The following is a 19,305-nucleotide window of genomic DNA, read 5'->3' on the forward strand; positions in this document are numbered from 1 at the left end:
GTGGTGTGTCACATCCAAGGATGGTATGGAAGCAGAGGATGTGTTTACAAATGCCCGGACCAAGCTGTTATTGACCACCTTGATGTTGCAGATGTGAGGATTCGCTGTGTTCTTCATCGGGTCAAGGCAGAAGAACAAGTCATCAGACTCTAACCTTGCATGGTAGCAAAGTAGGACGAGGAGGTCTGTGTCATCGCCGACCAGTACACTGTTGGTGACCGTAGGAGACTTCACAACCTTATGCACACCGAGCGGATCAGCATCTCCTGAAGCGTGATGTGTCTGACAGTTCCTTCATATACTTTCCCACAATCCAAGAAATAAATAAAAAAACTGATTTCAGGACTTTTATATGATTTCTAATTAATTTCACAATTAAGAAATTTCTAGTTAATTTCTAATTAATTATGATTTCTTTCATATTTTATAGGATTTCTAAAGACTTTTATATGTCATCGAGGACACCTTCCTAGGCTTGATGCCTGTGAGAGAGGTTTTGTTGCAATTTGTTTGAGGTCATGGTACATTAATTCCTGTACAATAACCAAATGAATGAACAAACAGGAAGAGAGGGTGTGTGAGAGAGAGAACAAACATGAGAACACACTGACACCTGCAAGCAAGGTTAGGAAGGGCTAATGGGGGTAATAAAGGTTGTGGGTCAGGATGGCGGATGGCATGAGATGATGGTGCACCACCTGTTTCGAGCTTTGGAGGGAAGAGTGGGGTTGAGCGGCTGTCAGTCTTGAATTTTGGAAGTTGAACCAGGAAATGGGATGGGGGATTACTGGAAGGTGTGTGTCTTGGAGGGGTCAGATGGCTTCATTCATTCATTCATTCATTCGTATGCAGCCTGTGGCTGCTGGTTGCATCATTGCTGGGCTATGCCACCGTTGCAGTGCCCCCTGTAGGTTAAAGCAACAAATTGTAATTTGTTCAGGGTTCCAGTAATAACTGTCTTTGCGAGACACCATGGGATCTTTAACGTACACCAAATAATACCTGCAGAGAGGACACCGAGTTTAACATCCTTACGAAGGATGGCACTCACAATAAGGCCTCCTCAGGATGACAGTTTATAGCAGGATTGGCATTCAAACCCAGGCTTGGGCAGAAGCGATTGCACATACCTCCAGGCCAGCCTTGTACGCGTTCGAGTACGCGAAGATGGTTCTCACGGGAGATAAAGTCTTGGTACATTACGATCCTACGAAACCGCTCGTGTTGAGCGGAGATGCCAACCCTTTAGATGCCAGCCCTTTAGATGCCAGCCCTTTAGATGCCAACCCTTTAGATGCCAGCCCTTTAGATGCCAGCCCTTTAGATGCCAACCCTTTAGATGCCAACCCTTTAGATGCCAGCCCTTTAGATGCCAACCCTTTAGATGCCAACCCTTTAGATGCCAACCCTTTAGATGCCAACCCTTTAGATGCCAGCCCTTTAGATGCCAGCCCTTTAGATGCCAACCCTTTAGATGCCAGCCCTTTAGATGCCAACCCTTTAGATGCCAGCCCTTTAGATGCCAACCCTTTAGATGCCAACCCTTTAGATGCCAGCCCTTTAGATGCCAGCCCTTTAGATGCCAACCCTTTAGATGCCAGCCCTTTAGATGCCAGCCCTTTAGATGCCAGCCCTTTAGATGCCAGCCCTTTAGATGCCAGCCCAAAAGGGTTAGGGGCTTGTCTCAGCCATACATTGGCAGTAGGACCGAATGTCCGATTGCATACGCGTCGTGTACACTGAGTGCAGCAGAAAAAAATTACGCACAAATCGAAAAAGAGCGATTGGCAATAGTGTATGGATTGAAGAAGTTTCATTTGTACGTGTGTGGGCGGAAGTTCAAATTGATCTTGGATCACAAGCCACTGACCCGAATATTCGGTCCCAAAGTAGGAATACCTTCATATAGCAGCGGCTAGAATGCAACGGTGGGCATTGTTGCTAAGTGGGTACACCTACGACATCGTAGTCGGCAACTACGACATACAGGTACGAGTGGGTACACCTACGAATCCAATTTAAGGTGAATATCCATGTTAAGATAGCTAATCATGGCGTTTTTCCAAGGCTGCTTCTAAAAAGAAAAGTAACAAGAAATAGCAATCAGATTTTTTTTTTTTTTTTTTGTATACTAAATCCCCATGATTTACCACGTGATATACATGAACATGATTTACCACGTGACTGATGACGTCATCATTATTTTTTTTCTAAACTAATTTATTCCTAGATGATGCTCAAGAAATTTAATCTTGATCGGATGAAGTTTTGTACTTGTCGAATTATGACGTCATAATGGAGGCACCTATGACATCATTAACATATATTATTCCCCATGGAGAGTTCTTTACAATGAGCCGTGTCTCAATTATTTCTATTCAGCACTTTGAGAGAGATAAAGGTGCAAAGTTTTTCGGTTTTTCCAAGATGGCGGCCGAACCACGTGACCGATGACGTCATAAATATCGTTAAAAAATTATGCAGGTGGAGTTGCACCTGTGGTGAAAATTTCCTGTCAATCGGACCAACGGTTGCAGAGAAAATCATATTTATTATGTGCAGACAAACAAACAGACACACAAACAGATACACAAACAAACGGACTCAAATGCAATACCCTCTCCTCATGCGAGGGTAACAACATTATTGACAGCATCATAATACTAGTTATTACAAAACAATATTAGTACTGATATCTCCTCTTCCCAAGGGGATTTTCCTCCTGGGACAAACACTGTGTTAAGGTGTATAAATAGCTTATTGTGGCGTTTCGTCGGGCATCCCTACTAGAAGTAAAAAAAATTATAAACCTCTTTGATTATTTGATAACATCTTTGATTACCTTTTTATATAGTCGCCGATGTTGTTTAACAATAATTGAAAGGTCGGAAACTCGACTTTCTTGGCGCATTATGAGCCCAGATCTACTGTAATCTATATACCCCAGAAATGATAATAACGTGATCCTTCCTGCCGCTCCCGTAGGGAGTGGGCACACTAGTAAATTAAATACACCACAGAATGCGTGCGATTAATAAATAATGGTTTTCGACAGATACTTTAAATTATATTATATATTAAATTTTCCATGGACCCTCCCCGAACCCCCCTGGACCAGCCCCATAGACCCCCCTTAGAGGGGGGTAGAGCGGCCGCTCTGGGAGGTACCGGTTCGAACCCCGGCCGAGTCATACCAAAGAGGCACGTGCCCCTTTGTTGCCTTGCTTGACGCTCAGCATTTAAATAGATAGAGGACGGACAACCAACCATCGGTTGGCAACCACTGCACAGGTTTGATGGGCTCAATGGCCTGCTCTTGTTTTGAAGGTTCCTCGTGAGGGAACTCATTACATGGGTGTGAAATCCAGCATTCACAATCAGTCAGTCCAAGCCCATGCCAGAAGGGATGGGACTGGGAGAAGCATTTTACGTAATCAGTCTGTGTGCATACACAGATCAACTCAATACAGATAGGTCATCCTCAGATCTATAAGAATCTATATAGCGCAGCATTACTGCGGGGTTTTTTTTTTTCAATAATGAAATTGTTCACGGTTTTAAATTGTGCGAGAAGATCAACAATCCCACTGTAACTAGTTGTATAGATCGATTCCTTCCACATGCCGAGGCTGACGATTTTAGATAAGACCTGCCCTGTAAGGCCGAGCCTAATACCGCAGACTCTTCTCCGAAAGCGGAGGGGGGCGGAGTTCGAGTACCGAAAAAAAAAAAAAAACCACCGGAGGAAGCTGACCACGTGCCGGCGCCATTTTCTCGCGCTTCGAGCAAATCTCCAGAGTTTTCGTCTTTTGGTTTTGGAGAACCGTTTACAGTCGAGCTGAGGTGAGGTACAGGAGCGGATTCATTTGGGTTTATAACATATCTTTTCTATGTTTTTGTTTTCTTTCTCCCGCTTTTGAACCCCATATGATGGCTTTGGTAAGGAAGCTGTGGGGTTTATCGGTATTGCTCTTCATCCTTCGGCCTTGTTTCCCGCTGTCGTTGAAGTCAATCTTCGATTTTGAACTGTTGGTTGAATAAGTTTGCCGGTTTTTGTCGTTTTTTCCCGTTTTTCGTTATTACCTGCCATGTTCGTTGCTTGGTCACCGTCTCCAACGAATGATCTAATCGTGCTGAAACCTTACGGGGCTTCGTTGCCCGTCCTCGTCGTCGGCCTTAAATAATTTTCCTTCCCCTCCACCCTTCTCTTTCCTCCCCAAAGTTGTTGTTGGAGTTACCACTTCACCGTTTATATCAATGTATGTGTTCTTTCACCAAAGAAGTCGAATGCTATCGCTTCGAGTATTCCTTTTTTATACAGAATATAGGAGTATATATATATATTATATATGTATATATATTTATATATACATTCTCCACACTACCCCCTTCGTCCCCACCCTGGCTCCCTCCTTGTTTCCCGTTTTCCATGCACTCCCACGTTGCCTGAACTAACAACAATTACACGAAATTGAAAGGATTATTGGGGTTAGGGGGGGCACAGGTATATTTGTAGATATTACACTGTTGTACTATAACCAAAAGGATGCTCGGACTTCTCTTCCCTCACCCTCCCTTCTTCCCTCACCCTCCCTTCTCCCCTCACCCTCCCTTCTCCCCTCACCCTCCCTTCTCCCCTCACCCTCCCTTCTCCCCTCACCCTCCCTTCTCCCCTCACCCTCCCTTCTCCCCTCACCCTCCCTTCTCCCCTCACCCTCCCTTCTCCCCTCACCCTCCCCTCTTCCCTCACCCTCCCCTCTTCCCTCACCCTCCCCTCTTCCCTCACCCTCTCTTCTTACCTCACCCTCCCTTCCCCTAATCTCCAGCACTCACCCTCCCCACCCCATCTCTTCCCCTATCCTGTAACACCCCACCACCCCATCTCTTCCCCTAACCTGTAACACCCCACCACCCCATCTCTTCCCCATACCTGCAACACCCCACCACCCCCATCTCTTCCCCATACCTGCAACACCCCACCACCCCACCACCCCATCTCTTCCCCTAACCTGCAACACCCCACCACCCCATCTCTTCCCCTAACCTGCAACACCCCACCACCCCATCTCTTCCCCTAACCTGCAACACCCCACCACCCCATCTCTTCCCCTAACCTGTAACACCCCACCACCCCATCTCTTCCCCTAACCTGTAACCCCCCACCACCCCATCTCTTCCCCATACCTGCAACACCCCACCATGCCATCTCTTCCCCTAACCTGTAACACCCCACCACCCCATCTCTTCCCCTAACCTGCAACACCCCACCACCCCATCTCTTCCCCTAACCTGCAACACCCCACCACCCCATCTCTTCCCCTAACCTAACACCCCACCACCCCATCTCTTCCCCATACCTAACACCCCACCACCCCATCTCTTCCCCTAACCTAACACCCCACCACCCCATCTCTTCCCCTAACCTAACACCCCACCACCCCATCTCTTCCCCTAACCTGTAACACCCCACCACCCCATCTCTTCCCCATACCTAACACCCCACCACCCCATCTCTTCCTCTAACCTAACACCCCACCACCCCATCCCTTCCCCTAACCTAATACCCCACCACCCCATCTCTTCCCCTAACCTGTAACACCCCACCACCCCATCTCTTCCCCTTAACTTCCTACAGCCCCTGCCCCCTATTTTCACCTAACCTCCAATGCTCCTGCACTCTCACCTCTTCCCCTAACTCTCTTCCCACCCCCAATCTGTTGCTCAAAGTGTTGTTGCTCCACCAATATGTTCCTCTCTCGATTCCCGCTTGTATCACCAAATATACATGCGTGTGCTTTGTGCTGTTCCCTGTGGGTTTGTGGCCTGTTGAGCATAAGGTTTTCTTGTGTATGTGTTATTTGTATTTATGTATTTGCAAGAATTTGTTCAGTAAAGGATGATTTTGGGGAACGTGCTGAGAAGGTATTTTTCATCATGTTAACGTTAGATGGAGTTGCTGTGTAATGGACATGTCTATCAGGTAAAGTGTTTATCGCTTCGTACATAATCATTCATATAAAGTGATTTATGATTTAAGTTATTAGTTTGTGGTAATACTTTAAATAAAAGTAATAAATATAATTGAACAAGTTTTAATAAGGATATTGCATTGAATAAGGAGTTGTGGGTCCGGTCCATTGATGTTGAGCGATCTGCTGAAGTGAACCTGCAGTCAGGGTTGTGGACCCGCTGTTTTGGAGAGGTTCTGGGCTGAAAGGATCGAAACCTGAATGAAAAACTGTGCTAACTGATGATCCGGGCAGTTGGAAAATCGGTCAATTGCTTATAAGTTAAGGTTATAACTTCAAATAATATAGATTTGTACAAACGTTGAAGGAAACCTTGTATCTGTGAATGTTTCTTTTCTCCGTAGACTGGTTCAACATGTTTTTGGTTCATGGTTTTGCATTTCCTCCCTTATCAGGGTTCATCTCCTCTGTATACTTCTTCCTGGTTTGATGTGCTTGCCCTCACCTCGATGCAATGTTCTTTCTCACTGTCAAACCTCATTTCTTCACTCCCTCCATCCCACCAGGTTGCCCCCCTTACCAGCGACATGAATGGCTCTGCCGACCACGTGGTATCTGCAGATATGGGCATTGGGGCAGACTCTGAGAGCAGTTTGGGGGAATATGACAGCAATTTGAGGCCTAGCTATCCAGACCCTGATTGCATAAAGATGTTTGTCGGTCAAATTCCAAAGGCTATGTGTGAGGATGACCTTCATGAAGTGTTTGAGCCATTTGGACCGGTATACGAGATATCAATACTGCGGGACCGCACACGACAACCTGCGCAAAGCAAGGGTGAGTTAATCTTGTGGGTGGGTGCGGTGAGTGTTGAGGGTGAGGAGTTGGGATTACAATTGTAAATACAATTAAGGAATGGATGATATGACCCTTACATCTACGAGGTTCATGTTGAAAAGTAATACCTCATATTCTTTTTCTCTAAAACAGGTAAAGGTATTCAAATGAACCAAAGGCAGATATGAACATCAATCTTTATTCGAACATAATCACAACTGCGGTTGTAACGTTTCTACCAACGTAGTTTTGTAATGCCATCACAATAGAAATGAGCGTCCTGATGACCTATCCATGTGCTTCACAGCGCCCTTGACGTCATCGTCAGAAGAAAGTTGTTCTCCAAGAAGGTGTTTCTTAAGTTTTGGGGAAGAGATGCAAATCTAACGGAGGCAAGTCATGGCTGGTGATCCTTTTTGGTGGTACTCCATTGACCATGTCATACACTCAGGATTGCAATGGTGCACCCAACTCTCGTCTCTCGTCTCTCGTCTCCTCTCCATTTGAGTTTCGTCTCGTCTCCTCTCCCGTCGAATCGAGTCTCTTCTCCTCTCCATTTGAGTTTCGTCTCTCGTCTCCTCTCCATTTGAGTTTCGTCTCTCGTCTCCTCTCCCATCGAATCGAGTCTCGTCTCCTCCATTTGAGTTTCATCTCTCGTCTCCTCTCCATTTGAGTTTCGTCTCTCGTCTCCTCTCCCGTCAAATCGAGTCTCGTCTCCTCTCAATTTGAGTTTCGTCTCTCGTCTCCTCTCCATTTGAGTTTCGTCTCTCGTCTCCTCTCCCGTCGAGTCTTGCCTCGTCTCCCTTCTCCCGTCTTCTCTCCAGTTGGTCATCCCAACTTTCATCTCCAGCACTTCACAGCACTAACAATGCCATGCTGCCCTTCGCCATCTTGACTAACATAGCACTGAGATGTCGTGTCAAATAATGAAAATTTGCATCCATTGATGAGAAGAACTTATGTGCTGACTGCACTTTGTTTCATTCAAATATCTTTACCATTTTTGGAGAAAAAGAATAGGAGGCTTCAACACGCCCTCATCATTCTATTCTTCTTTTGCAATATTGGTCACTGGCTTTGCCAATACAATTTTCATCCTGGACCCAAGGCACCAAAGAAGCTACATATATCGAACAAATATCTTGAAATGGAGCATCTCACCACCATCGGAGCATTTAAATTGCATTAGATGCGGCAATAAATGTGAATTGCTGCTCCAAGTTTGCCGCCTCAATGACAGAAGACACTATTTGCATTTTTGTCAGTTTCATCCCTACCCAGTTTAGAATCCCTTGTGGCCATGGGCAACTTGTTGGTACAGTGTTAGTGTTGCATTTGAATTGTGAAACTAGCTATCTGAGATGAGTGCTGTAAAAAAAATCTTACTTGTTGATGCACTCAGTGGTTTGTTTCATTTGTTACCTTTCAAAAGGTAAAACGGCAAAAAATGCAGTTAGGGGCGCTTTTTTAAATGAAACTTTGTATGTGCAATCAACATTGGTGGGGGGAGGGGGGGGGCAACCTGCTTTTTGTATGTGTGACCTGCCTCAAGTCCCAGTGAGTGAGGACTTGGGGTCACAGGGGACAAAACTGAAATTTTTTGACATGATTGGATTGACCTGTGACCTGGTGTTTGATTTGATATTGGGTCATTCCTGGTGGAATGTTTTGCCATCTTTCAACTTTGCTTTTGGTGGGAAGCGCAGGGATTTGCGATGGCGTGCCACCGACTTGGCTCTAGTTTATCTTTTGGCCTTGTACCAGAACAAAATGTGTTTCAAACAGCCCTCACAGCTCCAATACCTCCTCCACACACAGTCTCAAAATGATTATTAGCAAATATCATCATTTTAAATTTACCTAGTACATTCACAAGCCCCAGATATGTCCTTCCCATTGGTGTCCAGAAGAACCGAGTCCAGATGCACGGTTTATTCACCGTTAGCGATCCACCGGTGTGGTAAATGCCCATCCACTCACGTCTTGCACCAGCCCACATGGTTGGGAGTTTGCAGTACGAGCAGCTGCCCATTTGACAAAGTGAGAAAGTTCTCCAAGTCTTTCATTGTGCAGAGGTACAGTCCTCCCTCTCAGGTGCTTTTCCAAGTATTTTCAGCTTCTTTTAGAAGCTCTGTGAGCCATTCAGGTAACAATCCTGATCTGACGCAGGATATACTTTATGGTGCTTTGATTGCCGACTGATTAAGGCCTTAAAATGTTGAGGTGGGTGTGAAGCGTGGTCTGATGAGAGAACCTCTTCTCACATGTTTCCTCTATTTTCCTAATATGTATAACCTTTCATGTTCATTGGCCCCAATTATTCTCACCTTGAGGGGTCAGCTGCGAGGAATTATTCTGACTTGACATTCATGAACTGGCTAACCAGGTCTGACGTTTGACTGCAGATGAAAGAAATATATAATCTGTTCATGGTGCCGGCTCATGTTGTGAGGCAGTTGCAGGAGAAGTACATGGAGAAGAGGAAGAAGTTGTTTCTTGGGTTTGTTGATCTGGAGAAAGCATTCGATAGGGTTCCACGCAAAGTATTGACATGGGCAATGAGGAACTTAGGAGTGGAGGAATGGTTGATCAGAGTAGTGATGGCAATGTACAAAAGAGCGCGCACAGCTGTAAGGACGAAGGACGGGAACAGTGGTGAGTTTGAGGTGAAGGTGGGAGTGCATCAGGGGTCGGTACTAAGTCGACTACTATTTGTAGCTGTGATGGAGGTGCTGGCTCAGAACGTAAAGGAGGGTTTACCGTGGGAGTTGTTGTATGCAGATGATCTGGTGTTGATTGCGGAAAGTATGGATGGACTGAAGGAAAAGATGAACAAGTGGAAGGAATGTATGGAGACAAAAGGTCTGAAGGTGAATATCGGAAAGACGAAGGTGATGGCAAGTGGTAAAGCATGTGGTGAGGTGGAAAGAACTGGGAAGTGGCCCTGTGCTGTGTGCAGGAGGGTGTCGGAGTGAACTCCATTCAATGCACAATGTGCGCTGAGTGGGTTCATCAAAAATGTAGTGGTCTGAGAGGGTCATTAACCAGTGTGGCAGCTACATTCAAATGTAAGGTGTGCACAGAGGGAGCTGTATATGGAGGAAATGTTGAGTTGGATCTTGGAGACGGCGTGAAGCTGGAAGGTGTGAAAACATTTTGCTACCTCGGAAACATGCTGAATGGAGAAGGTGGATCAGACTCGGCAACGGTTGCTCGAGTGAGATGTGCATGGAAGAAGTTTCGGGAACTGAGTGGCGTGCTGATGAGGAGGGGAGTGTCGTTGAAGCTGAAGGGAAAGGTGTATGCTGCATGTGTGAGAAGTGTTATGATTTATGGGAGCGAGACATGGGTCATGAATGCAGAGCAGCAACGAAGGCTGGAAAGGGTGGAAATGCGAATGGTTCGATGGATGTGCGGAGTATCGTTGAGAGAAAGGAAGACAAATGATGAATTGCGAAAAATGATGGGAATAGAGCCTCTGATTGATGCTGTGAAGAGCAACAGGTTGAGATGGTTTGGTCATGTGTTGAGGAAGAATGAAAGTGACTGGTTGAGAAGAGTGATGGAAATGAATGTAGAAGGAAGTAGAGGACGGGGAAGACCGAGAAAGACTTGGCGAAAGATGGTGGAAGAAGAAATGTGGGCAAGGGGGTTAACAAGGAGAGATGCAGAAAATAGGGCAAAATGGAGAAGATTGTCATGGGGACCGCAAGGCTAACCCCCGCTCTAGCAGGGAAAATGGCCTTAAAATGCATGTTGTTGTTGTTGTTGTTGTTGTTGTTGTTGTTGTTGTTGTTCATGGTGCCGGCGATAACTCGCTTACTCTTCGTGTAAGACACCGTGGTATATTTAAGGTCCACTAAACTAGTACTGGCAGATGGGGCACCCAGTTTGACGTCCATCCGAGAACAGAGGTGAGTGCGCATACCTGTTCAGTTTCCAGAGATCATATATTTGTTTTTATCTTTCACAAAAAAAAGTTCTACTTTGTTGTCTTCTAATTTAAATTTTTGCTTCAATGTCATATCTCGCCAAATGTCGAACATCCTATTTATGAATGGAGTCGACGCCATTTTGGAAAATGTTTTGAATGCATATTGATGTTTAACTTTTAACTATCAAGTTTTCGCTTATTAGTTCACCATCGCCTGTCTTTAATATTATTTATTTTTCAGGCCTTGTTTTAGTTGGCACAACTTAGGCAATTAGGTTCAGGTGATTTCCTCTGAAGTTGACACAAATGAAATTTATACAGAGTTTTTGTTCTTCAGGTTGCTGCTTTGTCACGTACTACACTCGACGAGCTGCTTTGGAAGCACAGAATGCTCTTCATAATGTCCGAACTCTCCCCAGGGTATGATGGGAGTATTGTGGTGGGGAAAACGTTAATTTGGGGGTTTAAGTGAATGCATTTCCTCCCCTTTCACCTTTAATCAATGTCCTAGTGGAAATGTTAGAAATGTATCGAGGTGAAATGTTCAGCGAAGGTTCCTGACAGGACGAACCGCCTTTAGAGGCCATTTTTCCCCGCAAAGCAGGGGTTGGCCTTTTTCGGGCACCGTGATCCCCTTTTTGAAGCAATGTTTTATGGCCGGATGCCCTTCCTGCCGTCAACCCTGTTATAGTCGCCTCTTGCGACAAACACGGAGTTACCAGTGAACTGGTACTCGATTTGCCGACCTCGGAAGGATGATAGGCTGAGTCAACCCCCCTTGGCGTTAATTCAGCGATCACCGGGATTCAAACCCAGGATCCGAGGATCCCAAGCCGCCGCCCTAACCGTTAAGGTTCCTGACAGGTCGGTAAGATAATATGTATTATTTATAGTAGGAATCGTATAGTAATAGGGATGAAGTTGATAAGTTTAGTTAACCTGCTTGCACATTAGGATGAGACCTGAAACGATCATTTTACCTGCTTTGCATTTTAAAATAATAAATTGTGTACCTAGTTTTTCATGTTTAGTGTATGTGATTGGACAATAATTTGACTGCAGTCATCCACCAGAAGAGACACATGCCTTCCATGGCTTTAGCGACACTGTACCCACCCTCTTCCCCACGCATGTACTTTTGTGTTTGCCGTTAGCTAATACTAGCTCATCCGCCTTGCATCAAGGGTCCCACTACCCCTCTCGGCTACCTGAGTTGCCTCAAACCAGTCAATTCTGGATGGGTATTTTTATATATATATTTTTAAGGAGACACAATCTCCCTACTGGATGGTCGTTTGCTCCCAAAGGAGCTCATCCACCCTTTAGCAGGTGTTGTTTTTAGTCCTGGCAGGTTGTCAGTCACCCTCCCCACTAGCAAAGCCAGTGAGGGGTGTCGGTTTAGTCGCCGACAACCCGACAAGCGGCAGATAGAAATGGGTTGCACGTTACCAGTAGCAGTCCCAAAAGACTGAGCTGACTGAAAATGTTTTTAGAAATGTAGAACTCGGTAACCGTATTCACTTTGTTTAATTTTGTTTTTAAATGATAAGTTGATGTGCACCATCGTGTGCGTGCATGTGTGTGTACATACGCATTCCTTTCTAATGGTTTCCTCACCTGTTCCTGTAGATGTACCATCCTATCCAAATGAAGCCAGCAGACAGTGAAAAGACAAACGGTGGGAACCTTTCGTTTTGTAGAATATTTTAGACATTTGTATGTATTGTAATATGGTCTGTCTCTGTGCCTGTGTCTGTCACCCTGTGGGTCGCTAGTGTTCTCTCCAGTCATTTCTCCCATGCAAATGTTTAGGTTGCTTTATGTTGTGGTGGAAAAAAGAGAAACTGCTTGCTATGTTAAGGCCGAGAAAAATATATTTCCGGTCTCTGGTCAGCGCGCGCATCGATTTTGACCCTGCGCGTCAACAATTTTTTTTTTTTTTTGAAATTTCCAACGGTACCTACAACAGCACGCACCTGTTGTTGCCGGGCCGGTGCGCTATCTCGGGAAATACGGGTCTGTGAGGGTCGCCATTGGTATCGACGTTCGCGCACGGTTCTCCCCTACAAAACTACATTTAGATCGTCCAAATCCAACCAGTCGTTCCAAAGATATGAGTGGTTTTGTGTGCCGTGCCGTCAGGAATCCAATCGGCTGGATATTGCCATTTATTGAAACGAAGACGTTCTTTGTCGGGTTCGTGTGAAGCAACTAGAAGGCCTAGAGAGCTGCGGGTGGTCTCGTTCGTTAGGCCTGGATCCTATCTCGTTTGTCATGAAGTTGTAAGTGTCTGTGATAATCTGGTGGACTGGGAGAAGAGATCGTGGGAGACCATCGGCCTGTTAGACCACTTACGCATGCGCAGTTTTGACGCGATCGACGCATTGGAATGTTTGACGGTACGGCGAGGCAATCTCGAGAACGAAATGGCAGTCTATAATATGCTTGAAGAACTTCATGATTTTCAGAATAAATACATTTTAAAATAACTTAAGCTTGTGTTCATTATTTACAAAAGGGCCTACCAGTCCCATTGGCTGTCTTTAATTTCTCTCTGGATGGCGCCACGGCAGATGAGGACGACTGCAAGGCATGAGGACACAAAAAACAACACCTTTATGTGCAATCCATGCTTTTCAAGAAAAAGAAAAGAAAAAAAACCGCATCGCCGCATCAATTCTGGAACTTTGGTCTGACCAGAGAAGCAATATTTTTTTTTCGGCCTAACCCAGTTGCTTTTCTCCTGCAGTGGAAGACCGAAAGGTGTTTGTGGGAATGCTGTGCCGTTCTCTCGGTGACGATGAGCTAAGGCTTATGGCCGCACCTTTTGGACAGATAGAAGAGTGTCGTGTGTTACGCGGGCCTGATGGAAGTAGCCGGGGTAAGCTTTTGCACCATCCAGCAAGCATGCCTGACTTTTGTTATGTTTAGTCACTCCTGACCCCCACCCGCCCCACCCTCAATTGTGGTGTTGGGAAGTGGAAAGTATTGCTTTTGTTTGTTTCCTTTTCCATAGATTTACCTGGGATGTTTAGTGGTTTTTTTAATTTATTTTTTATTTTTTATTTTTACCTGGGATGTTTAGTGGTGATTTAATTGGAATAAGGAGAAAAACATAAAATGTCATATCCTCCATGATTTTAGTAATTTTCCTGCACAGAGTTGAAGGCCGCCAGTCAGCTATCTTTGGTTGGATTACGAAACGATCTTCTGCAAATATATTGTTGCGGATCCGGGGGGTCGGCGCTCCCCTTACCAAGGGGGGGTTAATCCCCTTGTCTTTTACACTGGCCGGCCCCCCAGCCCTGGAAATTATACGCTCCTTTGCGGTCGAGATTGGCCAGGGTGATTGGTCAAGATGGATTCCCAAATACCTGCGTGCCAATCTCTCCGCAAAGCAGGGAGATAATTTCCGCTCGAACCACGGACAAATGGAAATTGCCGAGCGGTTTAGCAATCCGCGATTCGAGCAGTCAGCAAAAAGACTAACCCGATTCTGAGCGGATCTGAAATCGTGCCACCGGTACTCAATTGAGGAAAAGGCGAAAGCGATCGAATAAGAGGAAACCAAAAGGTAGGAAGAACAAATATGATTTATTACTATACTGTACAATAACCCAAGAAAGAGGAAACGAAACAAAGAATGTACAAGAAGAAGAGCAAAAGGACACAGGGCAAGCTTATACAGTCTTAATTAACATGCCCAGGACAACACAAACAGACTTACACGAAAGGGGAATGGCAGGGAGGAAGGTCCAAGCAGATGGGCTAACGTTGGCTCCGGCCCCAGTTCACGCTCCACTCCGGTCCCGCGGCGAAACCCGGCAGGCAGCGCGGTTGGTATTATCGCGGTATTGTCGGCGTGAGCGGACCTTACATGCGGGGAGGGGGTTTCATATATCGGGGAGGAATCGTGTCTCTGACGGTCACTCTTGTCTCACTCCCCTCTCTCGCTCAACTTCTTGTCTGCAGACCGGTTCCCTCACTCTCTCTGTATGTAGTCCCACGCGAGTGCTTATATCACGCGCTCGCGTATCAAGCCGCGGGCTTTTAGGACACACCCACCGGTAAGCTCGCCTCGGCCCTGGTTGGTCGCGAGGGCTCACCGACCCCGCCCTTAACAGGGCTACGCCTCGCTCCGATAACTCCTCCCCCTTTTTCTCCGCTCTGACCGCATGGTTAATGGCGTTTGAGCCAGGCAGCGAACGCTGCTGGCAAGCAAGGGAACACAATTTGGAGAGGGTAAAGCCGCAAAATGAACAGGATTGTACAAGGGGCCTAGGTTATTTGATTAATGCAACGCAGAGTCAAACTATTGGAAACAGAGCCTTGACTAAAACACATACTAATGAAATAACTGAAGAAGGTCCTATGGTGTCCTACGTGTTGCAATATGGACTAACTAGGGTGCGACCTTTGACCTTTACCAAATGGGAATATTTACAGGGAATTATTTACAAGGCTTATTATTTTACAAAGTGAAGGTTCTAAAAACCGTAACAATATATTATTGTGTGTTGTCTTTGTGCTAAGTTTGAACAAAATCGGTCCATACATGTCAATAAATGGTTGGGGATACGTTTAAGGGTGTAGTACTGGTGAAAATTTGAGAAAACTACATAGGTACCTTTGAGAGGCCTTTACACAAAAACAAAGTCAAGTTAATATCTAATTTTCAGTTTTTCTTGAAAGATATAATCTTGGCTTTAACTCAGACCAGTTTCAACGCTTCTTTGTCATATTACATGCATATAATTTGCATAAATTAGACCGTCAATAAAAAACAAGGAAAAACAAAGAACACATTTCTACTTCTATCTTCTGTGTCACCTATCATTCTTTTCACACAAAACTTGGTACATGTATTATACATGTGTTACTCTACTACCTGATGAGAGGATTTTGTGAAATTATGTCAAATGTTCACTAATTAGCTAATTATGCCAATTACCAGATAAAACTTGGTTGTCCTTCAATAAATCCACAATGGCTACTCCTATAAACAAAAGCCTTCATCATTTTAAAGGAAGTGATATTCTGAATATCCTGTCCAAATTTCAGCCCAAAAGAATAAAGTTATAACAAATTTCATGCAAAATATTATATTTCTTGTAAATTGCGTGTAAAGATAACAATCATTAGGGGTACTTCTATGACCTCTAATAGCATGGTTCTTGTTTATAAGACTATAAGGAAACTGTTCAGCTAAAAAAAAAAAAAAATCACCTGTTCACCAGTACTACACCCTTAAGTAACAAAATATCAGTCCGGATCTGATCTTGGATCTGATCTCAAAAAAAAAGTACGATGTGCATATGTAAGCCATCATTCATTATGTGTGCCAAGTTTGAACAAGATTGGTTAATGCAAGTCTGAGAAATGGTTGAGGATGTGTGCAACATCAGTTTTTTTTTAAGTTTTTTTTAAAAAATAACTAAAATGGCTTCCAGTCGGCCATATTTGATCGCATTGCAAAACAAAATGACGTGCATATGTATCTATACAATCTTGTATTGTCTGTCTAGTATGAACAAAATCAGTCCATACATGTCCGAGATGTGGTTGCGGATGCACACACACATACACATACACATACACATGGACGGACGAGACCCAAATCCGTAAGCCCCCGTTTCAGACTATGGGGGCTAATAATTAATTTTGAGGTATTTAATTTATTTTGGAATATTTGATTGCACTTTCCCAATTCAATTTCTAGTTGTCTTTTTCTTCATTCACCATAGACACACATTTTAGGTTAGGTTTTAGGTTGGTTGGTGGGTGGTGAGTGATTATTGGGGTGGTTGGTAATGTACTTTACATGATGTATATTTTCCAGGGTGTGGTTTTGTGACCTTTACAACTCGGAGTATGGCGCAGTCTGCTATCAAAAACCTTCATCATTCCCAAACCATGGAGGTACTGTCTGTCATGTTCATTTTTTGGGTGGAGGGTGGTTGTAAGGATGGGTGGATATTGTTTCTCGATTGCTTCTCCCCACGGGGTGTCATACCATTCTGTCTTAGTGGGGAGGGAGGGTGGGCAGAGTGTCAACATACACAATGTGGGTTTGAGGGAAACGGTGAAGGAGTTGTGGAAAGTGTAGGATGGGTCTAAGCTCGAAATGAGGTGGTGATGCTGTACAAGATTTTAACTCCTTTGTCTTTTAAAAACGTGAGACGAAATATTTTGGGGGAAAACTGTTCCAAATTGAAGAATAGATGGGTATGATGAAGAATGGCTGGAAGTGACCTGAGTTTAGAGCGATTTGATAACAAAATGAAGGTTTTGTGTGGCATTGAGGAGCGGTTTTTGGCCAGATAGGTGAGGGGGTAAAAGGGTAAGACCAGGATAGAGTCAATAATTTGTATTTTATTCTTATTTGCTTGATTGCATGGTATGTGTATGATTGCAGGGTTGCACAATGCCGTTGGTGGTGAAATTTGCAGATACGCAGAAGGATAAGCACCAGAGAAAGATGCAACAGTTGAGTTTGCTGGGTCAAACTTGGGGATCTGGACTCTCTGGTCTGTCACCTCAATACATCTCGGTGAGCCTGGGTCTGGGCACTGAAATCTTTGATGTCAAACCATTTTGCTTTCTCAATTTTGTTTCAGAGATTTAACCCCGGCTACAATTGAGCAACAGTTTTCCAGCAAATATGGCGAGTCGTCGCAATATGGTTTGGCCAAATATCCCAAGCATTTATATGGGTTTGAGTTGGTGAAGTCTTCCTTTTCGGCATTTTATTTATTTTATTATGGGATTTTAACCTAACTTTGCACATCTATTTACAATAATATAATGAGTTGATTCGTTTTGGGTTCATAAGGTCTTGAGTTCATGTCCTTTTATTGAAAATCTTAGTTACCGGGATAACTTGAGAACCATTGAAGAGATTTCAATCAAACTTGACACTAAGTGCAAACTGTAATACAAAGTTGAACCGATTCATTTTTTTTTTTGGTTCAACAGGTTGAACATAATTGAAGGTTGAAGGTCGTGTGCATAATTGGAACATAATTTTGCAGACCATGTCTTGAGTTGGAAACGTCTGTTGTCTGTCTCCTACTGATCTCTCTTCTTTCACACTCCTTCTCATGTGACTTTTTGTGACATTTAATTGAGATCAAACGTAATGGTAGGTTGACATCTAGCGTGGGAGGAAGCGTATTGACCACACCACTGACATCGATTTAAAAAAGAAAAAGAAAAAACGAGCAATGTGACGGTGTTGCCAATATGCCTCCACATAGTCCTTGCCATGACAATGGGTACCCCACCGTTTAGAGGCCATTTTTTCCCCGCAAAGCGGGGGTTGGCCTTTTTCGGGGACCGTGGTTTTTGTTGTTTTTTGGTCCCCTTTTTGAAGCAATGTTTTACGGCCGGATGCCCTTCCTGCCGCCAACCCTGGTTGTCGCCTTTTTACGACACAGGGAATTACCAGTGAACTGGTACTCAATTTGCCGACCTCGGAAGGATGACAGGCTGAGTCAACCCCCCTGGCGTTAATTCAGCGATCGACCGGGATTCGAACCCAGGATCCTTGGATCCTAAGCTGGCACCCTAGCCGCTAGCCCAACACTAGGCTTCTATGGCAATGGGTAGATGCCCTTATTCACGGTCCGAAGAATAAACAAGTTTGGTTTAAACAGCCTTCAGCTGTTTTGAAGTATCACTTTTTTACCACAGGACAGGCTTCACATTGATCGGTGAAGTGTTTTCGGAGAAGGGATTTTTTTTTTTTGATTTTTTTTAAATATTGGCTTTCCAGCTAATATGGCTGCCAAACCACGTGACATGTGACCTCAAAAATGTACACTCTGCATACGTATGGGTAGGGGATCTCATTTGTGAAGTTTTGTCTTTGTTTTTCTATCCAAGATGGCTGCCAAACCACATGACATGACTTGCAATGCCTTCATTTTCAAACTATATGCAACAATAGTGTTTGACAATTGTAAAGTTTCGCATTGATAGGGTAGTGGTTTCAGATATATAATTAATACTTTTCTTCAATTCCATATGGCTGCCAAACCATGTGACCTAAAACACAACAACAACATGCATTTTAAGGCCATTTTCCCTGCAAGAGCGGGGGTTAGCCTTGCGGTCCCCATGACAATCTTCTCCATTTTGCCCTATTTTCTGCATCTCCTTGTTAACCCCCTTGCCCGCATGTCTTCTTCCACCGTCTTTAGCCAAGTCTTTCTCGGTCTTCCCCGTCCTCTACTTCCTTCTACATTCATTTCCATCACTCTTCTCAACCAGTCACTTTCATCCTTCCTCAACACATGACCAAACCATCTCAACCTGTTCCTCTTCACAGCATCAATCACAGGCTCTATTCCCATCATCTTTCGCAATTCATCATTTGTCTTCCTCTCTCTCAGCGACACTCCGCACATCCACCGAACCATTCGCATTTCCACCCTTTCCAGCCTTCGTTGCTGCTCTACATTCATGACCCATGTCTCGCTCCCATAAATCATAACACTTCTCACACATGCAGCATACACCTTTCCCTTCAGCTTCAATGACACTCCCCTCCTCATCAGCACGCCA

The 19,305-nt window shown here is 44.5% G+C and overlaps 1 protein-coding gene across 3 annotated transcripts in view; it reads left to right on the forward strand.

The window, feature by feature from the left end:
- Positions 1 to 3,098: 3,098 nt before the first annotated feature.
- Positions 3,099 to 19,305, forward strand: part of LOC137438748 (CUGBP Elav-like family member 2) — a 34,620-nt gene continuing 18,413 nt past the window's right edge. For 2 of the 3 annotated variants that reach the window (XM_068134066.2, XM_068134068.2), the window contains exons 1-7: positions 3,714 to 3,843; positions 6,536 to 6,806; positions 11,078 to 11,160; positions 12,370 to 12,418; positions 13,490 to 13,621; positions 16,580 to 16,659; positions 17,156 to 17,290. In XM_068134066.2, the coding sequence (XP_067990167.1) occupies positions 6,557 to 6,806; positions 11,078 to 11,160; positions 12,370 to 12,418; positions 13,490 to 13,621; positions 16,580 to 16,659; positions 17,156 to 17,290 (729 nt within the window). In that variant the 5' untranslated portion in view covers positions 3,714 to 3,843; positions 6,536 to 6,556. Of the gene's footprint in view, positions 3,202 to 3,713; positions 3,844 to 6,535; positions 6,807 to 11,077; positions 11,161 to 12,369; positions 12,419 to 13,489; positions 13,622 to 16,579; positions 16,660 to 17,155; positions 17,291 to 19,305 lie in introns of those variants that run through there. The other variant, XM_068134067.2, reaches the window with a different exon arrangement.

Source organism: Myxine glutinosa, chromosome 13, assembly GCF_964187855.1.
Source record: "Myxine glutinosa chromosome 13, kmMyxGlut1.1, whole genome shotgun sequence".
Taxonomy (NCBI): Eukaryota; Metazoa; Chordata; class Myxini; order Myxiniformes; family Myxinidae; genus Myxine; species Myxine glutinosa.